This window comes from Asterias amurensis, chromosome 21 (genome assembly GCF_032118995.1).
Source record: "Asterias amurensis chromosome 21, ASM3211899v1".
In the NCBI taxonomy this organism is placed as follows: domain Eukaryota; kingdom Metazoa; phylum Echinodermata; class Asteroidea; order Forcipulatida; family Asteriidae; genus Asterias; species Asterias amurensis.
The window spans coordinates 10,337,733-10,356,156 of NC_092668.1; the positions used below are offsets into that span (position 1 = coordinate 10,337,733).

An 18,424-nucleotide genomic window follows, 5' to 3' on the forward strand; every position below is an offset into this window, starting at 1 on the left:
AATTAATATTCTTTCTCCCTGATGCAAATTTAACATCTCTTACAAGTTGTTTCTGTTTTAAAAACAGCATTTGAAATGTGTCCTGATGTCATCCTTTGATAGAGGATGGTAGGTATCTAACTTTGCAGTAAGCCTCTGTCTCTAGGATTGTTGATCTTGGGGACATTGAACACCCACATGGATACAGATGGGTTCAATCTAATCTTTGATATTGCATTCCCTGTTGCTGCTTTTTGACGTCCTCCAAATCTGTTTACATCATCCTTGCCTTGTAGGATACTCCCACCCAATTCCACAGCACTTTCCCTAGCCACATGTAAGATAGTGAAGCTTCACTGAGGAACTATATGAGGCATTCCTTAAAGACCCTGTACACTATTGGTAATTGTCAAAGACCAGTCTTCTCAATTGGTGTATCTCAACATGGGCAGAAAATATCAAACCTGTGAAAATTTGAGCTCAATTGGTCTTTAAAGTTGCGAGTAAAGAAATGAAGAAAAAAAAACGCCCTTGTTGCACAATTTGTGTAATTCTTTCAGATGCTTGATTTTGAGACCTCAAAATCTAATTCTGAGGTCTCGAAGTCGAATTCAAATATTTTAGTGAGATATTACTTCTTTCTCAAAAACCATGAGCAGTTTCTCACAATGTTTCATCAACAGCTCTCCATTAATCGTTAACAAGTAGTTTTTTATGCTTACAATCATTTTGAGTATTACCGATAATGTCCACTACACTGCCTTTAAAACATTGATACATTTGGTTCTTCTTTCTGCCGATGGCACTTGAACACTACAGTTGTGCCACCACATCTCAAAAGAGTTGATTTTGTAAGCATCTGCTTGTTTAACTGTCTTTCAATAACTAGATTCCCATATCTGTCAAAATGTCAAAGTTAAGTTTTGTATTATTTCTGTCTTTTTATCTAGGCAAAATTACATCAGTTGTGCTGTTTTCTACATCATTATTGTCCCACTTATAGAAGTAGCAAAAAACAAAACATGTTTGTTTCAATGGAACATAAGATCTTCAAGGTTATGGAAACATGAAACTAATATACATTTGTAATAATTCTTGTATTCAGGGTTAATGTTTTCTAGGTTATGCTTAAAGGGAATTACAATTACTCACACTTTGTGTGAGTAATTGTGATGTTCAATGCCAAAAACAGGCACCTCCTGCCCAAACTAGACTTGTGGACAAGTTGTTAAATAGGCCCCACGTGCTGAGATAGTAATCTCGCGAGATCACTGCTCTCGCGCGAACTGATGGCTCCCCGATTTCGTTAATGAGGAGTCGAAATCGGGGAGCCATCAGTTCGCGCGAGAGGAGTGATCTCGCGAGAGCACTATCTCAGCGCGTGGGCCGATTTAACGACTTGTCCACAAGTCTAGCCCAAACAGGCATTATGAGAATACAATCTTCCAAACAAGACCTAAATTGGGCATATAATGCAAAGTATTTCTCAACACTTAAGAAGTTTCCATCACATCACGTTTATATCAAGACTGAACAAATCATGATGTGTAAATTACAATTTTGACTATGAATTCGGTTCCACTATATTGAGAAGTGCCTTGTTTTGGTAGGGGATGTAATACTGATGCAGATCTTTTTGCAAGACTAAATAAGAGTCTTGTCTACAGGGCAGTTTTTCTCAAATTGAGATAAAATTAATTCTCAACAACTGAATGTGTAAAATATGTGTTGAGCTCAAATTTTTTATTTAAAATCATGAGCAATCATACTTTAAACCTTTTAATTAGAATGGTACCTTATCTAGTTAAGAAACACTCTGTGTACAGTGCTTTGTAATCAGTGAATGACAAAACCCAAAGTAATGTTTTTTTTTTACTGCTATCCATTATAATGAGGTGACATGGATGAGCGGATAAGAGCACCAAATTTAAGCTCTGGTGTTTCTGTTCAGCAGTGTGTGGGTTCGCATCCCGGTCATGACAAATGTGTCATTGAACAAACCACTTCATCATTCCCCTTGGGGTAAATGGACACTAGCACGGGCAGAGTGGTTCTTGTGACTGGTTAGCTTAGTACGCTGAGATGGTCTGTATTTGTGATTTTTTGTTTTCCGTTTTTTTTACAAAAGGGCATTTAGGAATGGGTAAAAGAGTAGTCACTCGTTCTTACTGTCAAAGTGTCTGTATTTGTGATTTTTTTTTTCCGTTTTTTTTACAAAAGGGCATTTAGGAATGGGTAAAAGAGTAGTCACTCGTTCTTACACGTCCGTTTTAAACCTTGGTGGGTTGTTGCCGTGCGATAAAAGCCCTTGCCTTCAGCTCGGGCCTTTATCACACGGCAATTCGACCCTGCTGGCTTAAACGGCAGTGAAAGAACTTGTCGCTACCCTTTTATTCCCTTATTTAAGTGACCTGGGGTCGATTTCACAAAGAGTTAGAACTAGTCCTAATCCTAAGAGATATCATAAACGTTCAGCTAGTCCTAAGTTAGGACGAGTAACTGGTCCTAAGTCTTTGTGAAACCCACCCCGATAATAATGTGGAAGTGCTTTAAAACACCCTTCGAATGTATAAAGCTTTATATAAAAACCGCCTATTTATTATATAATGTATAGGGTAGATGGCCTTAGCTTCCGATCCAATCCGGACCTTCTTCAGAGGCATAAAACAAGTACAAACAAATACATATCCATTTATAGAAAAAGAGAGGGGGAAAGGGATTAAGGAAAGGATCCAGAAAGAAGCGGGAAAATAACAGCCAATCAAAGTTTTTATTTCAGAAACAATATTGGTGGCTATGAACCAATAGGAGTGAAGTGGCGAGGACAAAGGATGTTTAGAATGAAAGGATGGGTTACTGGACCATAAAAGTGGTAAATGTATTGTTCGACAACAATGCAGGGAGACATGAAAGGGTAGGATTAGAGAGCAAGTTGCATCATGATGCAACTAACAAAGGTCAATTAATAAGAATAGCAAGATCAAAGGTATGATGATTTAAAAAAAAAAAAGGTATGAGGGACCTGTGGAAAAAAAGGGAGGGGGGGTGTTACTTACATCAGATAGTTACAGTGATGAATTTAAAAACAAAAACTTTAAAAAAGATTAATTTATACTTTATGTACAGAATATATACAACATATAAGTTCTTAGGCAGAAGTGAAGTGGAGGGTAATGAGAAGTTATTTAACACCAGTGTTTATGTTAAGTCCTAAGGGTTTGACTGTCTTGAGTTGGTGAATCCAGTGTGATTCTCTATTCTTGCAGTGTTATTTATTCGTATAATCATGGTTTCATGACAGATTATCCAGGAAGGTAATTATGTTTGACGTCAGTCAAATCCAACATCTTAAGTTGAATAACATGCCAATAGCAGTGGGTATGTACATGTAGCCTCTACATGACTAGTCCCCATTAATGTCTGTGACTCTGTGCCCATCCATTTGAAATCTGTATTTTCTGAAAAGGTGTGAGAAAACTGCAGACATAAATGATGAACCCCTTTGTACCCCCCCCCCCCTAAAAAAAATAATAATAATAATAATAAAAAACAACTGCCCTCAATCAGTGGAATTTTCTTTGTTGCTGTTTTTTTTTTATCTGTAATAAAATCGAAACCTCAATGTTTTTACCATCCCTTACAAAGAGCATTCATAAAATAAACACAATTTTCTACTTTGGCAAAATGTGAAACTTTGAACAGTGGGAGAAAATCTGCAAACCGGAAGGCGATCCTTGCGGTAAATTACATCTTGATGTATGTGTTATTGTCGCATTATCAGCAGTTGGTAAATATCCTAACTCTTGCACTCTGAACCTCACTTATTTGAACAGGACTGTTGTGGTAGCTTCTGTGGTTATGATCTCAAGGCACTATTTATTACAGAATTAAAGCATCACTATTGGTAATTACTCAAAATAACTGTTGGCATAAAAAATTCTTATATCGTAACAAGCATTGGAGAGCTGTTGATAGTTGAAAACATTGTTAGAACTTGCTCGCTCTGAAGTAACATAGTTTTTGAGAAAGAAGTTATTTCTCACTCAAATATTAACAGACTTCATGCTTGAAGCCTTTTTAAGGCTTCTGTGAAAGCACTTGTAACAATGGTGTTCTAATTTCTTCCACTGTCCCTGCTACTTCAATGACACTTTGACTCCATTTATTTCTCTTTCATAATGTTGGGATACACCAAGTGAGGTGGTCTTGTTTGGGGCCAAAAATCTGACATAGCATCTTTAAGATAGTCTTTTGTGTTTTAGCAGGAGGAGGTCTCTGCACAGTGGGGAAAAAAATCCTTGGGCATAACTTAGATGGGATTTCCTTGGGCATTACTTACATAAGATGTGGACCCATGACCGTTGCCATGGCAAATTCAATTTCCATTTTTCTATATACACCAACCTGTGAAACTTTCAGTGATTTTGATGTCTCCATTATGTGAAACGAAAAAAGAAAAAAAACACCTGTTTGTAAAATTCAAGGATAAACAAGTTCAATTATATAGCTTATTAATGGGTTGTATACATATTCAAAATAATCACTATTGATGTGTGTGGCGTTCAACTGCTGTTTTCTTGACTTTGACAGATTCAGATATAATATTTTCCATAGAGGATTTGTATTGTGTTCTAAAAGTTTTGAAATCAACAACTTTCAATTTTGATACAAAACCAAAAAACACTTTGAAATAATTACCACTGGTAAATATTTTGTTTTGATATAGGAGGATTTCGCCTTGTTAAACAGGGATTATGTTTAAAGGCACTGGACACTACTGGTAATTACTCAAAATAATTGTTAGCCTAAAACCTTACTTGGTACTGAGCAATAGAGAGCTGTTGATACTAGTAAAAAATTGTGAGAAATGAAGTATTAAACATAGTTTTGAAGAAAAAAGTATATTTTTACTCAAATATTGAATTTGATTTTGAGAACTCAAAATTAGATTTTGAGGTCTGGAAATCAAGCACCTGAAAGCACAACTGCGTGGGACAAGGGTGTTTTTCTATTATTATCTCCCAACTTCGAGGACCAATTCAGTTCAATTTTCGCAGGTTTGTATTATTCTGTGTAATTATGTTGAGATACACCAAGGTATGTCTTTAATGTTCAACCCATACCACATCAGGAAATCCACTGTTTGCACATTGCATTATGGTCACAACAGGTGCCTATAATACTGTTCGTTTCCATGAAATTCGCCATTGTTCATTACCAGTTTCTGTTTCTTATTGGGGGAGAAAAATAAAACAGTTTTAAATTTAGGCATGACATGAATGTAGCGGTATGCACACAAATAACCATTTCACTGCTGGTATGTCTTTTGTTTGCACAATCATACTATGCGCTTTTGGCACGTTTCAGGTGTTTTTTCTGTACTTGTGACTTTGGTACTATATTTATAACTGTGGTACTGATAGAAACCATGAGTTTGGGACATGCTAGTTTCTAATGTTTGCTACTCAAAAAAAACACTGGACACCTTTGATATTTGTCAAAGACCAGTCTTCTCACTTGGTGTATTTCAACATATGCATAATATAACAAACCTGTGAAAATTTGAGCTCAGTTGGTCGTCGAAGTTGTGAGATAATGAAAGAAAAAACACCCTTGTCACAGTACGAAGTTGTGTGCTTTTCAGATGCTTGTTTTCAAGACCTCAAATTCTAAATCTGAGATCTCAAAAGCAAATTTGTGGAAAATTACCTCTTTCTCAAAAACTACGTCACTTCAGAGGGAGCCGTTTCTCACAATGTTTTGTAATATCAACCTCTCCCCATTACTGGTTTCCAAGTGAGGTTTTATGCTAATAATTATTTTGAGTAGATTTCAATACTGCCTTTAAAGGACATTAATTAATCCAATTTAACTATGACAACTATCAAGAAGTGTTTAGTAGTCATTATATCAATATGGCATTCTCGAACAACTAACTTTTTAAAGGAAAATAGCAAGGCAAGTATATCAAATTTGTATATGAGTAACACAACAACATAAAGACAGTTTGTTTTGCATCAACCCTTTGTTTAAATCACTCTTCTCTACTCTCTAATGTGGTGCAGTATTTTGAAACAATAAGTGTACAGAGGACATAAGAAAAGAGTAGAAACGTTATTGTTTGTTTGATTGTGACACAATGCTTATTATCATTACCAAATGGTTTTGTGCGTTTTTGAACTTTGCCATTGTTCTCTGTACTCTCTTGGCACTGGAAGTGGTGACAAAATACCTTTGTTGCTGGGGCAGTTGTTTACAGGAGGTTCAAGGCACTATTGGTAATTACTTCAAATAATTTTTAGCATAAAACATTACTTGGTAACAAGTAATGGAGAGCTGTTGATAGTATAAAACACTGTGAGAAACGGCTCCCTCTGAAGTAACATAGTTTTTTTGAAAGGGGTAATTTTTCTATGAATTTGATTTTGAGATCTCAAAATTAGATTTTGAGGTCTCGAAATCAAGCATCTGAAAGAACACAATTTCGTGTGCAAGGGTGTTTTTTCTGTCATTATTAACTTGCATTTTGATGACCAATTGAACTAAAATGTTCACACGTTTGTTATTTGTTCAGTGCCTTTGAGCAATTCTTTGGATATATATATTATTATCATTATGTATGCATTGAGATACCTGAAGTGAGAAGACTGGCCTTTGACAATTGGCAATAGTGTCCAGCGTCTTTAATTAAGGTACTATAACAGATGATCAGGTTGTTACAAAATGCTAGAACCATCTGATTTTACTTAGACTACAAATGGATTCATAGCCTGGACTAATTTTCAAACAGCCGATGAACAGAAAGCTCTGTGAAATTTGGCCCTTTTTTGTTGACGCTCAGAAAAGACACGTGAATACAATTAAAGTAATTGTGAATGTATATTTGAATAATGTGTTGTTCATGTCATTGACTTTGGTCAAGTAAACAAGTACATAGTAATTCTCAACTTCAAAGGGTGACTGGAATGCTTTTTTGATTCATTTAAACGATTAAACAGGACTTTTTCAACCTAACATTTTTTATATTTTATTATTTTTTATTAAATGCGCAAGTATTTAAAAAAATTGTTTTAAAGAGATTAGGGGCACCGACCTGCCCATAAAAGGGAGCCTTCATTTGCATAAACTTGACGTCATGTCGGTAACCCAAGCTGTATGCCGGTGTGCATAGTACATGTACACACGTGTGCAGTGTGGCCTGGTACCTAGGCGCGTGTAGTTAGGGACCAGACTTTTTTTGCCGTTGATTAGTTTGTATTCCCGACATGACGTCGATGATAGGGCAGGTAAACTTATTCGCTAAGTTAGGTATATTGTGAATAAACAAAACACATTTTATTGATGTTCAAAACATATTTCAGAAGTAAATGACAGCAAAATTAACTGTTTTATTTGAATTCACTGTTGCATCCCTTTAAAATAAATCTAAGACTAAGATGGTTTCCAATTTCTTATAGTAAAAGGCAATGCTTTTGCACATTATTCATAAGAGATTACAAGCAATTACAACATAGACTGGTTGTTGCTTGTGTTTAAATGTTTTATTTTGTGTGATTTTTCAGCGCAATCACCTTTTTATATTGTATAATTATATTTTTATTGTTGGCAGGGGTCTGGTTTTACACATCTTTTGATGACAGTTTTTATACTTTTGTTTTAACCTTGACAGCCCCTGTACAACTTGTAACTATTGTGTATGTCTATTGATTTAAAATAAATAAATAAATAAATAAATAAATAAATAAATAAATAACATAAAATCAATTTTATTGTACCCTTGTTGGCACAAGGGTACAATGGCCTAGCACTTATGGAGGTTTCTAACAGCTTGCTCTGAACATGTTGAAGACTTTATCATTCTCTTGTGACTATGTCTGACCCGGCATCATGTTCACTTGCAAATTATGTCTTATTCTGAAAAGATGCGCTCATACCACTTAAGAATAATGCATAAGAGATATTTTACAATCTTTAGCATGTCTCTTGGTTGTGTGACTGACTCAAGTGATTCCCATCAGGGAGTTAAAGGTATAATGTTGCCCAGTCAGAGGCCCATTATCTGCAAAACCATTAATAACTAATTTTGCGTTTTTTACTGCAGGGCAATTTCAAAACAGAATGCTGATAGAATTTCATTCCTGTGGCTGTCTGTGAGGACGAGGTTGTTTTAGGGTTGAGTTGTTTTTTATCTGAAGAACACTTCATGTATTGAATTAAAATGTCTACGTACAGAATACAACACACAGGAGAAATACATAAACAAATGAATTAAAACAAATCGAATACATTATTTTGTTCATCGTTTTGTTCTAATTGTATTCCTGAAATGTGAGCAGCTTATAAACACTGTTACTTTAGCAAACTGTTTAACTGTTTCCCCAAGTTGTAATCAGCACAAATAAACTTGTAATAAGCAGTTTATTTATGAGAATTATACCCAAATACAGCAACGTTTCCATATACACACAATACGATGATTCTTGGCTGCAGTTTTAAGTACCTGTAAGCTGTTCATTATTAAAGGGAATCAATTTGCCTAATTATAGAGTGATTAATTATTGTCCTGGCATTATTTATAGATGCCCGCTATCAGACAATTAAGTTAGATGGAACATCTGAATAATTCAAACTGACAGGCTTTATTACCAAAATCTTGCCGGTGTTAAAACAGCCTCCATTAATTGGTCACACCACTGTAGATCTATTTGGTTAAAATGGATTTTGAGGTGTAGCCACAGTCGTCAATGAGACCCTTAGGGTAAATAACACATTGTATTTACTAATAACAATGTGTAAGTGGACTAAAGGGAAATAAAAAGCACGGACCTTATCAAGATGGAGTGATGTGGAAGCCAAAGGCAATTGTAATGGTCTCTGCTAATGATAAGATCATTATGCAATCAACTAAATAACGTAGTTGATCTGGGCCCAATTTCATAGCGCTGTTTAGCAGCCGATTTTGTGCTTACTGTGCAATTTCTATTTCATAGCACTGCTAACCGTTAGCACACGAAGGTGCTTACCGCACGAAAATAAATGATGTCACAATGCAAATCCACGGTAAAAACGCAATATGGCCGCCCAATTTTTCTGCTAACCTGTGAAATATGCTAAGGCTTACGCAATTTTGTTCTGCTACAGTAAGCACGCAAATTTGCTTACCGTTAAGCAGCGCTATGAAATTGGGCCCTGAACTTGTTTTCACATGAATCATGATCAAGTGATCAGGAAAGTAGCTAGACCCAGTAACTGGGGCGCTGTACTCCTTTTAAACAATTTTTGACTTCATCTGTCGTACTGTACGACAGATGAAGTCAAAAATTGTTTAAAAGGAGTACAGCGCCCCAGTTACTGGGTCTAGAAAGTAGCAATGAATGTTCCTGGAATAAAATGCTTGTTCCATCCATTAATTAGTGAATATATGATGTTGGGATAAATTGAAGCTAAATTTTTAATTAGGTGGAAAAGTTTCAGTACCACGCCACCACTTTCTCATTCGATATGAACTAAGGATATTATCTAATTTACCTCATGGATGAGAAAAGATATCTCTTTCTGTAAAAATTTGGAAAAGGCGATGGCGTTATACATGTAGGGAAAGTTATCCCGTCCTCATTTCAAAGAATACACAAAAAGTAGCTTTTAATTGAATTGTTCTTAACTTGAACACAATTCTGCTTACCTCTTTGTTTGTGCACCCAGGGAAGCTGTTACTTCTTTAGCTTCTAGTAGAAGGGAAGTTGTGTGGTGGGCTCCTTCCTATCTCATCAAGAACATTTCCATCTCCACAGGGAATGAAGGCCCTCTGTTGAGAATATCTCTCCGCCGGAAGGACTGAGAGCGTGTCTAAGAGTGTTCTTTGGCATTGGTGTTTGTTGAGGACGTGTCGTGGTCCGCCCCCGCCCCCTCCAATTTGTACCTTCATTGTGTTCTTGGATTCTCGGGAATTCTTTAAAGGGTTTTAGGGTTGTGGGGGTACTTTTCTATACAAGAGTCAAGAGGGAAAGGATTGAGGGGGTGGGGCGGTTAAAGTACATTGATATGGGAGGCCACTCAATGCATGAAAGATGATAAAATCTTAAAACTTCCTTGTTTTAAAAATTTTAATCCTATTTTTTGAGTAAAAATTGCCACAAAATTTGACCTTGCATCTTTAAACTGTGTATATGTTTCAGTAAACCATATTATATGTACAATTGATGTATTATTTGTTTGACACAAAAACAGGAACCTTTGAGTTTTGTGAAACTGTCTGCATTTACCATTTGTGACCGACCTGTTTTTCAACTACAATTCAAACATTTGACACTAATAAGTCTTGGAAAATTAAATATTTATTTGCTTTATTGTACAAAAACTTGCAAGTGGAATTCACATATAATATATGTACAAATATAATTAACTGAATTATTAAACTATACAACGACAGGTACAAATGTCCACTCAATAGTCTTGCTTCATAATGTACAAATTAATCTAAATAATATTGCATAATATAGCTTTTTTTTCTTTTGTTATTCACAACCAACAAAAATATACAAACATGGTTCACTGAAAGACAGGTTTACTCATTTTGGTGTTTTGACGACAACTTATATGAGACATTTTTACTCTAGGAGGTTGTGTCTAAGACACGGCTATGGCTGCAGCCTGCATTTCCCTATACTTTAATATTGCTGCTTAAGCCAAAAGACATAGCCAGAGAGACCCTTAACTCAAACATATCCTAGTCATAAAAGCCAATAAACACTTAGCCAATAAAAATGCACCCTTGATTTTAGAAAGATTGACAGGACTTTTCAGGTAGAAACATTTAAACTAAACAAGTTACGAGTTTCTGTTTATCATTTTTGTATACATACTCAGCAAATTTGTGTGTTTCAATTATCTGTTTAGAATTGGACCCATGTGTGGCTTTATGCAAAATCAGCATTTTCAAATACACATGTGAGCTTTTCATGCACATAGTTTCAAAAATGACAGACAACAAACTAAGGAATGACTTGTTATAAAAGCCAATAGCAATGTCAATCCTCTGGGGAAATATTTTCATCTGAACTACTACTTTAATTGACAGTAGTTTCCGACAAAGATCAAAACTGACTTGGAGATACCCTTGACATTTTTTACTTCAGTTATAGCACCCTTGCCAAAATGGTCTCAAAAGACTTCAGAAACCATCCGCAGGTCTCCAAAAGTAAAATATGACATTACTTAGGTTTTAATTGGAGGTAGTGTTTAGTGGCTTTAATAGTCCTCATGCAAGACTACAAGAAGGTGCTACAACAAAAGTTACACATTGCAAGATTTCTTTTTTGGAAAGGTTAAAGTGTTACATCCCATTATTAAATTTAATTTTAGTTTGTTGAATATATATTTTGTGTTGTATTTAACTCAGTAATGTCACAATTCAAGCACCCACTTGTGGTTGAGCATCAGGTAAACTGTATAAATTCTTTTTATTAAGCCCCTTTCACACATGAGAGCAAATTAGCAAAAGGCCCCTTGCTAAATTGTAGCATGGTTGTAAAATTTTACAAAATGTACCTCGAGAGAAAGTACAACAACTTGTTCTACTGTCTATAATTTGTAATATTGTTTTTTCTTGTAAAGCGCTTAGAGGCTTTTTGTGTGAAGCGCTATATAAAAACTGTGTATTATTATTATTATTATTATTACAATCTTGTCAACATTGCTACATTTTACAACCATGATAAAATTAAGCAAAGGACCACAGTTAAGTTGCTGTTGTGTGAATAGAACTGAAAGGCCTTGACCAAATTGATAGCTTTGAATGTGGCTTTGAATGTGGCTTTGATCAAATCGCTGGAAAGGCTTGATGCTGCTGGCCAAGATCAGATCACTGAAAAACAGAGCTGTCGCTACTACTGCCTTTGTTCATAGCCATAGGCAAAGCCAATTGATTATGACAATGTATTCTCTTACAATGCAGTGAGTAACAGGTTCCACTATTTATCTATTACTTTGGTAACGACATTGAAAAACAAGTTGAATACAATTAGACTGTTTTTGGCTCATCTGCTCTCTTTGTACAGTATTCTTGGAATGACACGATTCAATAATTTATCCTAAAATAAATTTTAAAATACTGTTTTATGAACATCTTCAGTTAAAAAAACACCTAAAGTAATTTTTGATCCCACATTGTGTGCTTCGTTGAAAAATACAAAAATATCTGACATCTGTGAATATAAATAAAAACAAACAATCACCATGGCAACATATTGATAATGCCAATTGCTCAACTTGTCACAGAATTGTTGTCTTTAATAAATACATGTTTGGAACTTGAGTGGACTGTTTTTTCGCTCAATCTTGTGTTGAGATTCACTTCTAGTAAAAAGGAGTCCAATATACAAGAAAAGAAATTTTAATCTTAGATATGCAAAGGAGAAACATTGCATTGGAAAAATAATTTCCGGAAGGAAAACATGGACTTAAATTTCACTAAGGAAGAAGATGTTTTTTTGTTTTATATCTGCATAAAAAATATCCATGTCTGAGTAATTTTTGCATTTTCTGCATATTATATTCTCTGCATAAAAGTGATTTGACTTGATTATTTACTTAGGTAAACAAAGCAGATATGAACAAAAAAGGAAAGGAGTTACGGTTTGAAAATGCTTACCAACCAGTTGAGGTACAAATGCAAAACATTTAACATAACAGAGACTTTCTCAAAGACTTTCTCCGTTATTAAAGGGTTGAAACACTAAGTCATTAAAACAGTTATTAAGCATAAAACTTTGCTTAAAACGCTTCTAAGCAAAAACTCAAAGCAAACCTCAGTGTGTTAAGTATTTTTATTGTTGTTAGCCAGTTTTTTGGCTTAAACATATAGCTATATGGACTTGGGCCATTAGGCTTTCTATGTAATTTATGTCACTATTAAGGTTCTTCATGCATTTTGATGTTCTGCATTTAAAGGAACACATTGCCTTGGATCGGACGAGTTGGTCAAAACAAAAGCGTTTGTAACCGTTTTGTATATAATGCATATGGTTGGAAAGATGTTTTAAAAGTAGAATACAATGATCCACACAAGTTTGCCGCGAAATTGCGTGGTTTTCCTTCTACTGTGAGAACTAACACGGTCGGCCATTTATGGGAGTCAAAATTTTGACCCCCATAAATGGCCGACGTGTTAGTCGACGAGGTAAAAGGAAAACCACGCAATTTCGAGGCATGTTTGTGTGGATCATTGTATTCTACTTTTACAACATCTTTCTACCCATATGCATTTTATAAAAAACGGTTACAAACGCTTTTCAAAGACCAACTCGACCGATTCAAGGCAACGTGTTCCTTTAAGCCAACTATTTGTTTTGTTTCAATTCAATCTTGGAAACCACAAAACATGTTCTCCATTGATTAAATGGTACATCAAAATGGCATATAGGCATACATATTAATTTATGTCAAATAAATAAGGTACATAATAATTGAGTACAGGATGACCACAAAAATGTACAGGAAAAACTTGTCTGATATTTTCGCTGATTTTAACATGGCTGTAAAGTTAGTAAAAATGCACTGAATTTTGTTGTCCTATAGCGGCCGTACTTCATCTAGTTATCTCTTATCACCATGTGATATATTTAGATTACTCTAGCTGTTGCCAGAAATCATTAATATTGATGTTTAGATATATTTTGACACCATAATAGCAAGGGTCAGTGTTAGTGTCTCAAGGCAGAGGAATTATGCCAAGTACCGTCTGTCCTTCACTGAGGGAATTGCGTGGGGGTTATAATCCCTGTATAGATTATGTAGCATTTTTTCCTTCCATTCTAAATGGATCCTTTACTTGTTCAATAGAATACTTCAATTCTGGGAAATTAAAAAACCCAAACCATGAATACATGGCAAGTATGGTTGGTTTGGGCTATTAGTACTGTATCCATCAAACTCAGAAAACATGGTAATGATTGTTTAGGATTTGTTATGAATCAACGAGTACAGCCCAAAACAGTTAAACTTAACCCGAGTAAAGAAATTGTCCAATGTCAAGCATGGGTACATGGTTTATCCATAATTGGGTCACAAAATTCATCACTGCAATTACCTATCTTTCTGAAAGTTTGTATATACTCAGCACCTTGAGTTCCTTGTTTGGTAGATACGTGCGCTATAAACACTTCGATATTATTATTATATTATATTATTATCCATGCAGAAATGAATCCATCAAAATCAAGTATTGACAAAAAGGAGCAAAGAGTACTCTAGTAAATAAGCCCTTTGCTGGGAATATGGTTAATTTAGGTATGCAGTACTGAATCCATCAAAATTGAGAAAAACAAAAGTTCGAGCATTAGCAGGGTTACACTTAGAAAGTTAAGGTGCATATTGATTATCATGACAACAGTGGTAATGTATCAAAACAAAATCATTACTAAAAAATCATCTTATGTTGGGTTGTTAAAGGAACACGTTGCCTTGGATCGGTCGAGTTGGTCTTTGAAAAGCGTTTGAAACTGTTTGTTACGAATTGCAAATGGTTAGATAGATAATTTAAAAGTAGAATATAATGATCCACACAAACATGCCTCGAAATTGCACGGTTTTCCTTATACGTCGCGAAGAAACACGGTCTGCCATTTATGGGAGTCAACATTTTAGTGTGCGACGTAAAAGGAAAACCGTGCAATTTCGAGTGATACTTGTGTGGACTATTATACTCTACTTTTAAAATATCTTTCTAACCATATGTATTTCATAACAAACGGTTTCAACTGCTTTTAAAAGACCAACTCGTCCGATCCAAGGCAACGTGTTCCTTTAACATTAGGAAACTGATATTAATGCACTCTTCCTATAGATAATTTCATGTGAAAGCTTTCCATACAATAAATGTTTGACTGGATTTCTACAGACAACCAAAAAGAAGATGTTAACTTTGCCATTGTACTTTATACACAGGTGACCTGTTGTAAAATTTCAAAAGGCTATTTTGATCTTGTATATTTGTGTGCTGGATGAGCCAATGTCGATAATTATATAAGCAGTTGCTCGACACATTTCAGTTTAATGACATCGAACCAGCGGTGAAATGTTTACACACAGTATTGTGGTAAAATGTGGATTGCATACATTAAGTAAAACCTTTTTATTTCTCAGGAAGATTTGAGACAGAAAACGGAAATGCTCATAAAAGTATATGCAAATGTATACAACTTTTCTGCCAGAAGTGAATGACATTTATTATGTACATAAATCAAAGTCACCAGCCATATTTCTAGACAACAAAATTACCATAAGCTTCTTGTTTTTCGTTGCGGACACTGTATCTTCCCAAACCCATACTGCATTACATATCCTGGTTCAACCAGTCCAGTACACAACAGCTAGATTGAATTTACTCAGGAGCTTAAGTTTCACACACATGTAACACGATAGTGCAACCTAGACTTTCATTTTCAAAACATCCTTTTCTGGCATATATATGAAAATTAAAACTGAACACTGATTTAACTCTTACGCGCACGTCAAAATATAAAATTTCAAAATCACTTAAGTTAATCAAATTTGATGCGATTCTCAAGACAGAAACCCTTAGTTTGTGTTCCCTCTGCTCCTTGGATGGGAACAATGGGCCATATTTTTTGACTGCGTGAGGGCGCTCTCAATCACTTCCGGGGGTATATTCATTCATACCCAAAACAGTTTTTAAAGATTGGAACACATTACCACCACATACATCTAATCCATCACAGACAATAAGACTTTTAAAGGAGCCGTTATAATCCACCTCTAAAGCAAATTGAAACTACGGCGCAACAAAAGTGACAGAACACCTATTAATTTGTGCAGGGCGAATCGCGTGTACCCCCGGAAGTGATAAAAATACTATTTATAGCACCCTCGCGCAGTCAAAAATAAGGGGCATTCCCAGCAGATGGTTTCACCATCAACCGAGGAAAACAAAATATGAGAAAGATGGATCTATAGCCAGCCTTCGAGACTATTCTTGCTCTCTTGATTAAAATTCGCCTTGAATGGATGAAAAATAAGATGCTCCGTGGTGACCACCGTGCTCTTTAAACATTACAGTGTAAACAACTGTTGGCCTGGGGCCAATTGCCAGACAAAGGAATCAAAGTCAAAGGCGGATATAATTTACTGCCTTGACCAACCTCGCATCAAGGATTTGCCAACTTACACGGCTGTGTGGTAAATACAAATATCTCAGTGCACATGCTGTGTATAGTCAGAGAGTCCGTACGCTGCTTTTGTCTACAGGAGAGCCTGTATGCATAATAAAGCCCGATAACAGCTCATGTGGAGGGCGGAGAAGGGGGGCGGATGTGGGAGGCCTCATTCATCCAAAAGATCAAAACAAAACAGAATCTTACTGAGTCAACAGTCAGTGTTAATTCAAAGACTATTTCTTAAGAGAGGGATAAAATAACGCATCAAATTCAGCGCAGGTGAAACATCTCAATTTCGCACTAAGTCGGGCGTGGACTTATCACTTCATGCATGTGAACTATGTTCGCAAACAAATACTATAGACTGTGAATGCTATTAGCTATGCATGGATACCTCATACTGACAGATTCTTGAATACCTAAACCAAATTTGAATTTTCATTAAAAGAAGTTTTCAAAAACATGCATAGAATTTTCTTTTTTAATTTAAACTCTGCCCACAATTTAAACTGGTGTTGGTGTGGTCTCTTTAATGTGGTGGCCCATTCTATAGTGATATGCACCCTGCCCCCAGGGTACCAGATTATAAACTTAGTTGTGTATAACACAGTCTAGACGCATTAGCATACATAACCTCTTCCCTGTTCCGCAGTGAATGGCTTTCCACAGTGAATGCTTTACACAACAAATCTGAATACAATATCCACACACAAGTCACACTATACGATTTTCAGCAATATTCAAAAGACAACATTACGTGTACACACACACACAGGCAAATGGATTTACAAGTTTTACTGTCACAGGCTGCTAAATTTTCCATAAAAGTTACTACATGAACATCTCTGTGTACATAAAAAACATTCACTTGGTCCATGGAAGAGTACATGTACTCGGTGCAACCGAATGACAAACTGTCGATAAAAAATTGCAAGATTGTTTTGAAATAGGAGTTCATCCATGTGTATATAAAATCTTTTTACGTCAGCCTATAGACTACAAACAACACAGTACATTTTTATGAAGAAAGTACAATGAGCGGCTTTGTGTGCACAAAAATACTGTAGCTTGATTAAGATGGGCATCGACGAATACATTTGTGAATAAAGTGTTGTTATAAATGTGTAAGATACAATTAAAATTTTGTGGTGCGTCATTTCGTTTTGTTTAACGTTTCCCACATGAATGTTTTTCACACTTTAAACGGTTGATCAGATTTTAATTGATCATGACAGCCTCAAAATGAGAAATATACTGGACAGAATATAGTAGCATCTGTCAAAGATTCAGGTACTCATCTGAACTCTTTGTCTTCCTGTCCTGACTGAACACAACGGTGTCCACGTCCGCAGTGAAGTGGATACCCCCATCCTGCCTCCTGTTGGGCTTGATGTTCTTGCTAGCTTCTATTTGGTTGAACTGCATGCTGCTCGGGGCAGAAGTAGAAGCGAGATACCCATCCTGATCCAAAGAAGGTGGATTCTCTTGGATGAAGTTACTCACGCTTTCGTTGAAATCGGGGTCGTCAAGGATATCCACCTCTGTCGAAGAGCTGGGATTTTGCATCCTTGGCTGGGCGCTGGCTCGTCGAGACTGCCTAACGACGTCCCCGGGATCAATACTTGCGTAGTTATGTTTGTGGCGGGGGCGTGACGAGTCCACCTTAACCACACCCGCCGAGTTTCCTCGTTTGCGCATAAACCTCTCCATGAAGCTCATGCTGCTCTTACGATCCCTGGGTGGGGTTCCTGTGCCTCGGGCAGGGCGTTCCCGGAGACTCATCGTCCTGTGATTTGGGCGGGGTGATAGCGAGCTCACCTCTCCGCTGACCGTTGCGGAACGTTTCAACTTGGCCTGGACGAAGGGTGGTTTATCGTTGGAATGGAGAGGGCTCTGGGGGACTCCCTGGAGTACAGGGCTGGAGAACTTCCTGGCTTGAAACCGCTTGAGTTTCTCCTCATAAACTGGTTTCATGATGAGGTATCCGTCAGTGTCATCTTCATCATCATTTGGGTCGCGACTCCACACTGTCCCGTCTGTCACGGCACTGAATGACAGGGAAGGATCCGTGTTGCAACGCTTACGCCTTGTGTAGCTGTCAATACTTTTGTCTTCTGGTAAACTCACTTTGGGATCATCTGAAACAAGAATGAGATCATGTTTTAAGATATCTTGAGGATAAGGCGAATCAAGTGACAAAAATTGAATTGATTTGAGGAATTTGGCTTCAATCTAAGAACAGGGTTCAAATAAAAGATCAGAAAGCTTGATAT

The 18,424-nt window shown here is 36.3% G+C and overlaps 1 protein-coding gene across 1 annotated transcript in view; it reads right to left on the minus strand.

The window, feature by feature from the left end:
- Nucleotides 1-13,225: 13,225 nt before the first annotated feature.
- The window catches only part of LOC139953336 (uncharacterized), a 38,760-nt gene continuing 33,561 nt past the window's right edge, over nt 13,226-18,424 (minus strand). Inside the window, exon 7 of the mRNA XM_071952839.1 lies at nt 13,226-18,289. Within this exon, the coding sequence (XP_071808940.1) occupies nt 17,430-18,289 (860 nt within the window). The 3' untranslated portion in view covers nt 13,226-17,429. The remainder of the gene's footprint in view (nt 18,290-18,424) is intronic.